The sequence below is a fragment of the Wolffia australiana genome, chromosome 12 (genome assembly GCF_029677425.1).
Source record: "Wolffia australiana isolate 7733 chromosome 12, ASM2967742v1".
Taxonomy (NCBI): domain Eukaryota; kingdom Viridiplantae; phylum Streptophyta; class Magnoliopsida; order Alismatales; family Araceae; genus Wolffia; species Wolffia australiana.
In genome coordinates, this window is record NC_135846.1 from 10686951 (window position 1) to 10699039 (window position 12089).

The window sequence follows — 12089 nt, forward strand, 5'->3', positions numbered from 1 at the left end:
TGAAACCTGTCGTTGACTTTTTTGCCGTTGACCTGGCGTTCCTTTTTTTTATCATCATTTATTGCACGCTTGGTTGATTGAACTGGATTGGGCCTTTCTACCTCGGAATAGAAATTTCTAGAAATTAAATATACATCCCTTTAAATTCCGATGAAACAGAATATCAGAACACTTTGCTTGAGAAACAGAGCGTCTGGGCACAAAAAAATCAACAAATTTGATAAATTTGAGTTACCGGGTGACATGATTTCTCGATTGAACAGTATACCGTTGGCAAATCGGACTTTCTTTATTCCAGAATGAAACAATTATAGATATTAAATATCCATACCCTGAATAACAATTCTGATGAAATGGAAAATCAGAATATTTTACTTGAGAAGAGAAAATTATTGAAACTGTATAACCCTATTAACTTTCTATGAAACAGTTTCTGGGCACCGACAATTTCAGTAAGACAGAGAAATCTACAGAATTTGGGTTAATGGCTAATACGATTTGTCGATTAACACTAGAGAATTGGCAAATCAGACAATTCGTATTAACTGAATATCCCAAAAATTCCAGTTAAATTGAGTATCTGGGCAGAGGCCACTAGAACAATTATGAAGAAACCAACAAAAATTGGATTTCCCAATATAAAATATAAAACTAGTCAGACGGTAGATCACTTCTCAACTGGCAAGCTTCTGCTTCTTGGGCTTCTTTCTCGAGGAAATGAAGTCATCGTCATCGTCATCGTCATCCGAGGAAGCGGCTGCAAGCTTCCTCTTAACGGTGGTCTTCGGCGTGCTCTTCACAGCCGAGGCCACCTTTGGGTTCTTAATGATGGATTTGGCGGGCGAGTTTTGCTTGATCTGATTATTGTTCTTCTTTTGCTTGTTCTGGTAGATTTTCTGTGCCAATTCAAAGGGAAGTAGGCCGTACTCCATCATCCTGAAAACGCAGGAAAATTAACAGTTAAGAGATTATCGGTTTATGAGTAGTCTATGTGCAATGGCATGATAAGAGCTTAACAGGGAAAATTAGTGATATTGAAAGACAATAAAATCGCCCATTACGAGAGCTCTTCAAAAAGTCATGAGCTACTCGGAATTTGAGTCATTCAAAGTTCCATGAACAGCCCAGAACGATTTGGGGAGAGAAAAATTATTAATAAGATCTGAAAAAACGGTTAAATAAGAACAGAAAATTAACGGAGAAAGAATTCTTCAGTTCATACCAGAACTGCGCCATTTCACTACTGGGAAGCTGCTTGTAGAGCGTCTCGTAGAAAATTCTCAAGGGATCTCTCTGAAGATTTATACAGGAACTAAAATTATAAAAAGAATACGAAAAAAGAAATCTAGATGACGGTGAGAGAGGGTGTGGCACCTCCTCGGGTGGGTCATGCTTTTGCCCTGGTAGATCATATAAATTCTTTTGTTTTTTATTCCCTTTTCCTGATGATTTTGCGTTGCTCGACATTCTGCTGCCCTTACTGTTCCCATCCATCTTCTTCTTCCTCTCTGAACTCTTCTTTATCTTCTTAATCAAATCCTGAAGCAAAAAAAGAGGATTAAAAAGAGGTAAAAAAAAACCATTCATAAATGAAAAGAGATTCGAACGAGGGATCCACCTTACTCTCATCGTCCTCCTCCCACGGCTCCTCCTTCTTCACACCCGTCTTAGCATTTGTCACCTTCAAACACAACAAAGATTCATTAATTATTTCTTTGAAAAGGAAAAAAAAAAACTATTACCAGCACCAAAACGAAGTGGTGATCGCGGATATGATGAACATACCTTTTTCAAAGGCTTATGGAGATAATCGTCGCCCTCTTCTTTCTTAACTTCGAAAGAACGATTTCTGTTTTGCAATGGCTTAAATTTCGCGAGCTTGCCCTTGGAGAACGCAATGGGAACATTGTCTTCCTCGTCTTCTTCCTCCTTCACCTCGGAAACGCTTTCCTTCTTCGCTCCCATGGCCACCTCGGCCGAACCCTAGCTCGCGATTCGCGAAGTCGAGAGAAGAAGAAGAAGAAAATGGAAGAATACGAAGAAGACGAGGAAGAACGAAGAAGGAAGAAGAAGAAGTAGCTTAGGCCAATGAAAATTTAAAAGTTAGATCTCCGCCGTCCGATTGTGAAAAAGCGGCAATTATATGCGAGATTACAAAAGATTATTATAACTATTCTTAAAATTTAGATGGCATACGTTTGTAGAATGTATAAGAGAGAGTTCTTGAAGGGATCTTTATGTGAATTTATTTCGAGTTTGGTTGCTGTTGATCTTAGGTGATATGTTGTCCATTTGAAAAGTAATTTAATATTGATTAGTATGTGAAGAACTTATGATTTTAAGGGATTGATCAATAACGAGAAAATAGTGGATTGATCAAGAGGAACTGATCAATATTTGAAATTTCATATTATTCAAAAAATAAGAGTAGATTGAAGGGTATTATTCAGTTGATTTACCCGTGCTGCGAATCTAACTTTATGAATATAGTTTGTCTTTTTCAAGTTGCTCAAAATCATGACCAAAATAGGGATGCCATTCCTCTATTTACTGTAGTTTTATTAAAGCCACTTTAAAAAAATTAAATTGATAAACTTGGGTCTAAGGTAGTGACTGATCAACTTAAATTTGTGGATTCATATAATGTTTTATTTATGGCATTCTATCTGATTTTTAGAAAATTTTAAGCAATAATTTTATAATAATAATCATGCATGCATGGAATGATTACATTTGCATTTTTTTATTTGCGAACGAACAAATTGTTTATCTTTTGAAAATAGTTAAGGAACATGATCTTCTTACTAATACTTTCATCTTATGCATGACTTTTAAGCTACATATATGTCTAACTTACTTTCTTAGCCTTATTGAATTGTGGGGAACTTGGAGGACAAAAGAGAAGAGATATAAGATTCTTAGCATCAGCATTATTGCAGGAAACATACAAAAATGGGAAGAAGAGTAAAAGGGGTTGGAGCTACCTCTGAAGAAGCCGGCAGTCATGGATTTCTACAGAGGTCCATATTACTGAGTTCACAACTGGCACCCCATAGGGTAGCATCCACTAGAAGGCCAGCCTAAGGAGCTAGCCTATCTCTGCCAAGTGCTCATCTTGGCGCTGAGCTCTAAGGCATGAATGATATTAAGTGGCTGTCAAGTAGGGTTCACCCGCCCCGATACCGGTATCGGATTATGGTATGGGACAGAAGCTGTATCTGTACCAAAAATCAAATTTTTGGTATCCGTTTTTTTGATATCCGGATATCGGATACCGGTATCGGATAACGGTTGCTACAGTATCGATATCTGATATCGGTATCAGTCTCAATGTCGTCATCCGCCTCTGTCTCTCGGGGAGGATGACAATATCGGATATCGGGCTTGGATATCAGATTTCCATATCCAAGTTAGAGATGATATTTAAGAATATAACTAACCCATTATTATTCAGCGGTTAGAATAGATCAACGTGGGAAAGAGGGTAATTGGGGAGCTTTTCTATTGATTAAGTGGCTTGTTTAATATATACAGCTGAATCTTTTCAATTTCTTCCATATGGGATATTAGGATTCGGAGTGTAACATTAAACTACAAATCTTTTTATCCCAATATGGAAGAAATAGAAATTTTCAGCTCTATTTATTGGACGCTGTGTTAATATATTGAATAACAAACATATATAAGGCGCTGCATATTTATCGACTATAGATTAAATATCATATTATCATTTAGTGTATAGTCTGACTCATTTAATATATACAGAAAAAAATTTCTAATTTATTCCATGTGGGATAACAGGATTCGGAGTTTACATTAAACTTCGAATCCTGTCATCCCATATGGAAGAAAGTAAAAATCTTGCACTCTATATATTAACTAAGGTTGAAAATACATCTAAAGCTTATGACATTGATGTACATTAGTCATTGGATGGGATGATAATATTTATTTTTTCTGTCGATACCGGATATCGATATCCGGATACTGGTTCCGATATCCGGATATTGAAATCCGATATCCGGTATCCAATATCCGGTATCCAATACCCATTTTGTCCTTACCCCCCAAATATCCGTCTAGACGTAAAGGACAGATATCGACTAATATCCGATATCCGATATCAGACACCGTCCCGGTTTTTTTCCGGATATCGGATACCGGATGGATATCGGTTGGACAATCACTACCTTCAAGAAAACACACTTCTATATCATGTTTAAGTTCATTGAAATAAACATTTATTCATTATTATTCTCATGTGATATTTATAATGAAGTCATTGAATACATGAAATGACTTCCTGAACTATGATAAGATCATAGTAAAATGATCAATAGTCTTTAAATGAATATTTGATAGAGACTTAAAATGAAGATGAAGCTATCATGAAAGAATAATACAATCTGATCTTACTTGTACGATAAGTATGGGTGATCTAGGGAATGCCACATCCTAGACGGGATGGCTGAGACATCATAAGGTGGATGATGATTGATGACTGATGAAAGTGTGATGTCTAGTTTGTCACCTCTCCCGTCATGTCACATGTCCCTAGGTTTTGACAAAATTAGTCAAAATTTTATCACATGTCACAGCCCTCGTGTCTGAGAACATGATAAATGTGTTTATACTTACATGCATTTTATATGGATTTAAGTATTTAAATATCAAATTTATCATGTAATTAACTAGATTATTTGAAAGACTCAGAATTTCACCATAAATACCATTTTATGCATATTTTGAATATTTTTGCTAATTACTTTCATGTCAAGAGGTTTTTTTATTACTGATAAGTACTTAAAAATTCCGTGTGGAAAAATTTGTATACATTAAATTAAATGAGGACCAATAGCCTAAGCATCCCTTGTGATTTTAGAGCTATTTATTTTGGTTATTGGACCAAATTGGAGCAATTTCAGCTTCGGGCTTGTAAGGAGCAGTTAGAGAGGTGTGGATCGCAAAACCTCTCTAACTTCCCTCTTAATGAGGAAAAATTTCAAATGGAGTTCCAGAAATCAAATTCAACCAATGGGACAAGAGGAAGCAATGGCAAGGAGAGAAAATATGAAAAATAGGACATTTTACTTCATGCTAATATAAATATTATCTGGCTATCTCTCTCTAGATCATTCTGAACATGTCCTAGTAGTGGCTAGCCAGAAGGACAAGGCTCTCTAGGATCCAGGTTGTACAACCTGGTTGAAGTGTTTTGGAGTGTTCTTCCTTTACTCATCCTTTTCTTGGATTAAATAACATCTGATCCTGGAAAAATATAAGGATCCAAGTTTAGGAAGAGGCACTAGAGCTCAAGACATGAGCATCAACACTTCAGGAACGTAGATCTAAAGTTTTATCATTATCCCCATCTATTTCCCCTACTTTTCCTTCCTTTTTACACCACTTACTCTCTCTAAATACCCATTTTCTATAAATTCTCTCTCTACAACCCAAAATTTTCTCCATCCAGTTTTCTCACTCAAAGTTTCAGTAGATTTTTTTTCTAATTACTGATAAGCCTAAAATTGCTGTGTAAATACATCGTTGTTTGAGCTTTTAGACTTATGCAATAAAATTGATAATATCCTTTAATAACTAAATATTATGTATAAAGTAAGCAAGGAGTCAAACCACAGGGAGGCACTAAGCAAGAAATTTTGTCCTATTTCAAGTCAATTAATTCAAGAATGAATTAATTTTGCACTTAATAGACCTCAGTTATGTTCAACTCTGTTTAAAATTAATAAAAATTAAGTAGGAACTTAATTTTGATCTTAATGTTTTTGGTCAAGACACTCAAGATAGGATAATTTTTATTATAATATCATATTAATTTGGATTACCAATTTCCCAATCAAGATAATTTTTTAAGACAATTTTTATGTATTGAAATTGGGAATTAATAATCAAGAAAGGGATTTTTGAAATTGGACTTGAAGATGGAAGAATTTTTGGATGAAATTTTGGATTTAGGTTTTTTATATATTGAATTGAATTTTTAAACAATCAATTTTGAAATCTGGAGAGAGAAAATAGATGAATTAACCTAGAGAGAGAAAGTAGAAGCATTTGGGGGGAAATGGATTAAAGATGACATTAGACCCTAATCTAAAGATCTAAGATGCAAAATTGGATGAAATTAATGTAGAAATAAGGATTAAAAACCAGATCTTCAATCAAAATGCTAATTTCATTTCAAATCAACTTCAAGTGCATGTACATTTTGCCCATGCCATGCCGTTTTAGAATCTTTCAAGAAGAAGTTCAAAAGCAAATTAAAAACTTACAACTTTCCATGATGAATCAGGATCTGTCGACTTCCAAAGTAACTCTTGTGTTCTTCCTGGCCAGATCATTGGGGAGAACTTCAAAAAGTCCATTTTGCCTTCTTTTCGACCTCTATTTAAAAATCCAACCATATGGATTGTAGAGGGGGAAAAGACAAACATGCCCTCAACATTTCAGCTCAATCAGACGGGTAGTTCTCAAGATATCGCCATTTTACTGGCGTTTAATCTCAACTATTGGATCATTTGATTATTTTAAAAAACTGGCTATTTCTTATTGGCTGACACTTTTTCCCCTTGTTTTCACCGTCCTCGGATCTCATTCTGACGCGTCTTTGCACGCTTCCATAGGCCACAATCATTGGAGAATGATCGTGCACTTGAGCGGCTTACAAAGCGCCACGTTGCCCTGTTTTTAAAAAAAGCAGAAAAGACAAAATCATCTTTTCGTTAGAATTATTACACGTGGTTTTCGATTTCCACATGCCTTTAATGCACGTAACGAATCGATTGCCGCGTGTAATAAATACAATGCGAATCTTTTTTTTCTTTTTAAATGCACGTGTGTCGGTTGACGTGTGCAATCAATGCACGCGGCTAATCGACTGTGGTATGAGGTAAATTCTCGTTTAATAAACGCTAGCGGAGATCAATTCTATGCATGCATTTATTGCACAAAGAAAGTTTACTCAAAAATAATAAAAAAAGAAATCATTCCTTTTTCCTCGTCGACCGCCACATTACTCCTTTTGATGTAATCATTTGCTCATTATGGCATCGCGAATTGTGATGCCATAATGAGCTAATAATGCTCTTTTTTATAAATGAACCCACTGATTTGCCCAAATTTCGGGCAAATGACGTGGATCCAAGTGATTATATATATAAATAACTTTTAAAACACCAAATAAATACAAAATATATTCTTAAAATTCTAAAAAACATTTCTTGACTAAATAAAGGTCAGAAAATTATAAACAAATATGGAAAAAATTCTAGAGAAATAGTAAAACCCTTAACAACCTCCCCAAGTATTTTATGCCCTGTAAAAAATATTTTTTCAATGCACTGAGGTTAAAATACTAAAAATTCAAAACAATCATAAAATGAAAGTGCAAATCATTTATATCCATTTATATATGATAACATATATGGCCATTAAAACACATAAATGTAATGTAACATACATCAATTTAACATTGTAATTTGCAGCTTATCATTTACCTTTTCAAAATCATATTTTATTTCATACATATTTAAAGCCCATTCACATCCCGTTCCACTTTAATCTATTTTAGGGGTTTCCCACTCCATTCCATTATCTTGAATCATCCACAATTTGGCCAAGTGCAGGTCTCTCTGGGTGATCCCTTTGACCCAGAGCCCATTTATGTGGGTCCACCTGAAATTAAATAAGAAAAAGTATAAATTCATTTATACTATTTATAGGTCTTTTAGCATTAAATAAATTCTTAAAATATTTTGATAATTATTATTTATAATTTTTTAGTCATTTATGAATCTGAATTTAGCTCTATAACAATTATAAATTCTCAAAATATATTTCTCCTTTTCAAATTAAATAAATTTATGATAAATCATATTTAACTATTTTTAATAACTTTCTTACCTTTTTGATTGAAAATAAATTATATATAATAAAAAAATCTAAAAATATTTTTTGACTTGTGAGCTTCTTTCTTTCATTTTGAAGCCTTGAAAAAAATCTGAATTTGAATTACTGCTTCCTTGTGGATTGACCCCTTAATTACCCTAAAATTGTTTAGAGAATATTAAGTGGAAAATAATTATAATTATTATTTGTTAACTATACATCAGAAAAATGACATAAAACCCAAAATTTGGACGTAACCATATCCCATCATAATACTGTCATTGGATAGCATTCTCGTAAAGGATACAATTCCATTCTTAGGAACTCATAGGTCATAGTCAAAGTACAACTATCCATCCACAGGACTGATAAAATGAGTTTTAGTGGTAAAATATACATATTTTAGTAAAATATGCACCATTTTATTATATACATATTTTATCTTTATTTTACTAAAACTTTTCCTTCCATGCATTAATTATTGAAAATCTGCAAAATGAACATTTATCCTCATTAAAATTCTATCTAATGTTTGAAGGACATTTTCTTTATTTCATTTAGGAAATATTTTGAAATTAATATGGAAATATAGAAAAAAATGAAAAATGGTTTGTAAGTTTCCAGCTGAAGGGGAGCTAGTGGACTCACGCTAGCCGCCAGCCAGCGAGCACTCAGCTAGGGATCGGCATGCGTCATCCGTTAGATCACGCATCACCAGGATGAAAACGTGACAGATGACGTGACAGTGACGGTTTTAGGGGTCCATGATGGTGATGATGACGGATGACGAAGTGGTCGTGATGCGGACGTGGCGGTGACGGGTTGCTCAAGACTCGTGATGTGACGGGTTGCTCAAGACTCATGATGTGATGGCCGTGACTGAGTTTTTGAAAACTTAAAAGGACAGAAAATACATATAAAAATCATTATTTTTAATCTTTGTAAAAATAATGAGATTTTGCCACATGACGTGACCATTTCGATTTCCTTGCATTTTGCACAGAAGTCTCTATTTTTTTGTGCGTGGAAACCGGCGTTGCCTATGAATAATTGGAGATATACCCCTCCGTTCAAGTAGGGTTTTATTCACGCCACCCGTGACAGTGATGCCGTCACGGTGACAGGGATGTGACGGGACGCCCTATGGAGGGACGGTGACGGGAACGTGATGGTTTCTTTTGCATATGCTAGGACAGTGACGGGATGGTGACATGACAAAAGTTTCATCATGTCACCATCCATCATGTTTCGTCATCTGTTCTGTCACGTCCGGGGCGTCACTTCCTGGACGTAGCGTTCCCTACGCTCAGCGCTCAAGCCGGCTAGTAGCCGGCGAGCACGGCCAACAAAAGGAGCCCAACTACTGGCCTAGAACTAAGCTAACAAGGTAGGCCCCAAGAGGCCCAACAACATGCCTAATGGATCTCAGTTCACAGAGAGGAATTCGTTTATTTCGATAGATAATACCATACAAAATTTTTATGGAGTAACACTTCCTAAAATTTTTGATATGGGATTTCCTCATATTATGTCTTTCAGTGCCGCACTAGGCCATGATGATAAAAATGAGATTGATCGTAGCCCAACAGTCCACGATCGGAAGAAGTAGAGAAGAAATATTGAACAAGCCTCGAGCCGACTTGGCCCGAAGCCCTAGTCATAACGAGATTTTTTAAAGATTTCAAACCAATCTCAACCGTCCAATCTTCTTAAAGAAGATCGAACGGTGTGATTCAATAAATACTAATTTTAAATATTTTTGATCTTTTGGAGAGTTCTGACTGGTTGCAGGGCACTAACGCGGACGAGGGCCCACACAAACTGGTGAATTACAAGATAGAATGATCATGGGCATGCTGATAATGCATCTGACATGGCCAAAAAGGGTAAACCGATTAAAAGTGGGTCCACAACTGTTGTTTAATCAACAGTCATTGACCCATTTCAAGGAAAGATCAAATGGTTGGGTGGTAATAATGTCTTTTTTTTCTCCCCAATTGTCGCCCATGTCAACCGATTAGCGGAGGCTGCCGCCAAGGGGACCATGAGTTGATCCAATGGCCCTCCAAGTGTCTAGAGAACCTCTCTTGACCCATTAAAGAGAGAATTTGAAGAGTAAATAAGCGATCTCCTGTCGCAGGAAGAAGGCAGATGGCGAAGGTCCTCTTGAGCTTTGAAGCATATGGCGTTGTCGTGACAGCTCCGATGGAGTGTAGACGGCTCAGAGAGGCATCAGGGAAGAGCTAGGCAATCTCATATATGTGCCAGCATGGAGGAGAAGAGCAAGGAAGATTGAACACTGAAGTTCAGGGACGGTGACTGGCGCTGCCACTCTTGTTCATTGATTTAGGGCAGAATTTGGTAACTCTTAAGCTCCTTGTTGCAACTGAGCAGTAAAATAATATAAACGAATCAAATTCTTTCAAATCACTGAACTAGTTCGGTATGATCAAACGTTGATACCATGATTTTGTTCAAGCATTTTAATGAGCACCTTGTGTGCATTCGAGTTTCTCATCGATTTATATAAATTAATTTTGATTTATATTTATAAAAATATAAAAATATAAACATATATAAACAAAAAATTGTAACAACGCATTATAGGATTTCAGCCTCTCTGATGCATTCTATCAAACTCCTCCAAGCTGTTTGACATAACTACCCCCTAACTCCCGATTTTTTTACTATAATATATATATTTATTTATTTATATAAATCCATACATTTGACTATATAAGAACCACTAAACCTATACAAGTCGTACTCTACCAGTAAAATTACATTATTAATCATATATAATCATTCTTATTACTCTTCTTAGTCTTTTTATTTGATATTAATCTCTCTTTTGCTCTTTCTATTTAGCTACATAGTTATTTTATAAATTAGACAATTCCTTCTTCTCTCCCTATCTCTCTTAGACTTAATCCCAAATTCTTAGCATATATAAACATCTCTCTAGCACGCTTATCTACACCTAATTAGGCACTCTCCCCCTACCTATTAAAATCCTACTTCTATTCTTCTTTCTTCCGTTTACCTCTTATCACAATAACTATTCTAATTAATTGACTACTTACATCTTATTACTATAACCTCTTTTTTGTCGTCTAAATAAAATATTAATACCATTATCTTTAGAACTCACTCATATTCTTATATAACTTACTACTAATTAAGAAACCCCATATCCTCTAATGATAGTGCGTTCGAGGGGTCCTTCCCTCTTCGGTTCGGTTCGGTTCGATTCCCTCGGTGACTTGGTTCTCTTTGTTCGTGTTCCGATGGCTGCTTCCGAGGTTTCGGTGCTTCGTCGGCGGTCTGGCTTGGGCCACCGACGATCGGTCTCTCGAGAGAGCCTTCAGCGAGTTCGGCGAGGTCATCGAATCGAAGGTAACGCCTCGTCCAAGAGTAATCCAAGTTTTTTTTTCTACACCGTCGTTGATTTTTCGAGCCAGATCTGATGTTCGATCGGTGATTTCTGCAGGTTATCAATGACCGTGAGACCGGAAGGTCGAGGGGCTTCGGCTTCGTCACCTTCAGCTCCGAGCAGGCTATGAACGACGCTATCAAGGGGATGAACGGTCAGGAGCATCACCGTGAACCAGGCTCATTCCCGTGGCAGCGGCGGGTTCCGCGGCGGCGGTGGTGGCGGATTTGGCGGTGGCGGCTACGGTGGACCGCGCCGGGAGGGCGGCGGTGGCGGTTACGGCCGCGGGGGCGGCGGCGGCGGGCGCGACCGTGGCTACGGCGGCGGATCCGATCGCTACAACAGAGGCGACGGTGGTTCTGACGGCTACTGGAGAAACTAATGCTGACCCGGTCACTGCCTGGCTTTTATCGTGGAGAAGACTTTGATCGTTTCTGCTGTCCTAGTTTCGATGTTCTTTCCCTTTGATCGTTACCTTCTACTTTGCCTCGTGTATCTTCGCTATTAGCCACCGGTTCGGCATGCCCATGAATCTATAAATGTTTGTTTATCAAAAAAAAAAAAACCTCTAATCATAGAACTTTGATATTTTTTATATCTTATTAAAGTTATCTAATTATTCCATTACTTAATACTCACATTACTCATAACTCATACTCCATCTCTCGCTTCTTTATTATTTCTAGTATTTATATATAAATAACTGATACTGTCTCAGATCTAGTTCTCTTATTCACCTAGTATTCCTTCT

General features: G+C 36.6%; 1 protein-coding gene and 1 pseudogene across 2 annotated transcripts; one reads left to right on the plus strand and one right to left on the minus strand.

Annotated features, from left to right (window-relative positions):
• Positions 1–519: 519 nt before the first annotated feature.
• LOC144710733 (uncharacterized) lies at positions 520–2090 on the minus strand. Its single transcript, XM_078584573.1, has 5 exons — positions 1786–2090; positions 1619–1681; positions 1375–1539; positions 1223–1293; positions 520–936 (listed from the first exon to the last, which is right to left on the minus strand). The coding sequence occupies exons 1-5, from the start codon at positions 1963–1965 to the stop codon at positions 675–677; spliced, it is 741 nt and encodes a 246-aa protein (XP_078440699.1). The 5' UTR covers positions 1966–2090; the 3' UTR covers positions 520–674.
• Positions 2091–10056: 7966 nt separating this feature from the next.
• Positions 10057–11821, plus strand: LOC144710084 (uncharacterized; annotated as a pseudogene). Its single transcript, XR_013583197.1, has 3 exons — positions 10057–10134; positions 11113–11301; positions 11396–11821. The product of XR_013583197.1 is annotated as an uncharacterized LOC144710084 (transcript).
• Positions 11822–12089: the final 268 nt, after the last annotated feature.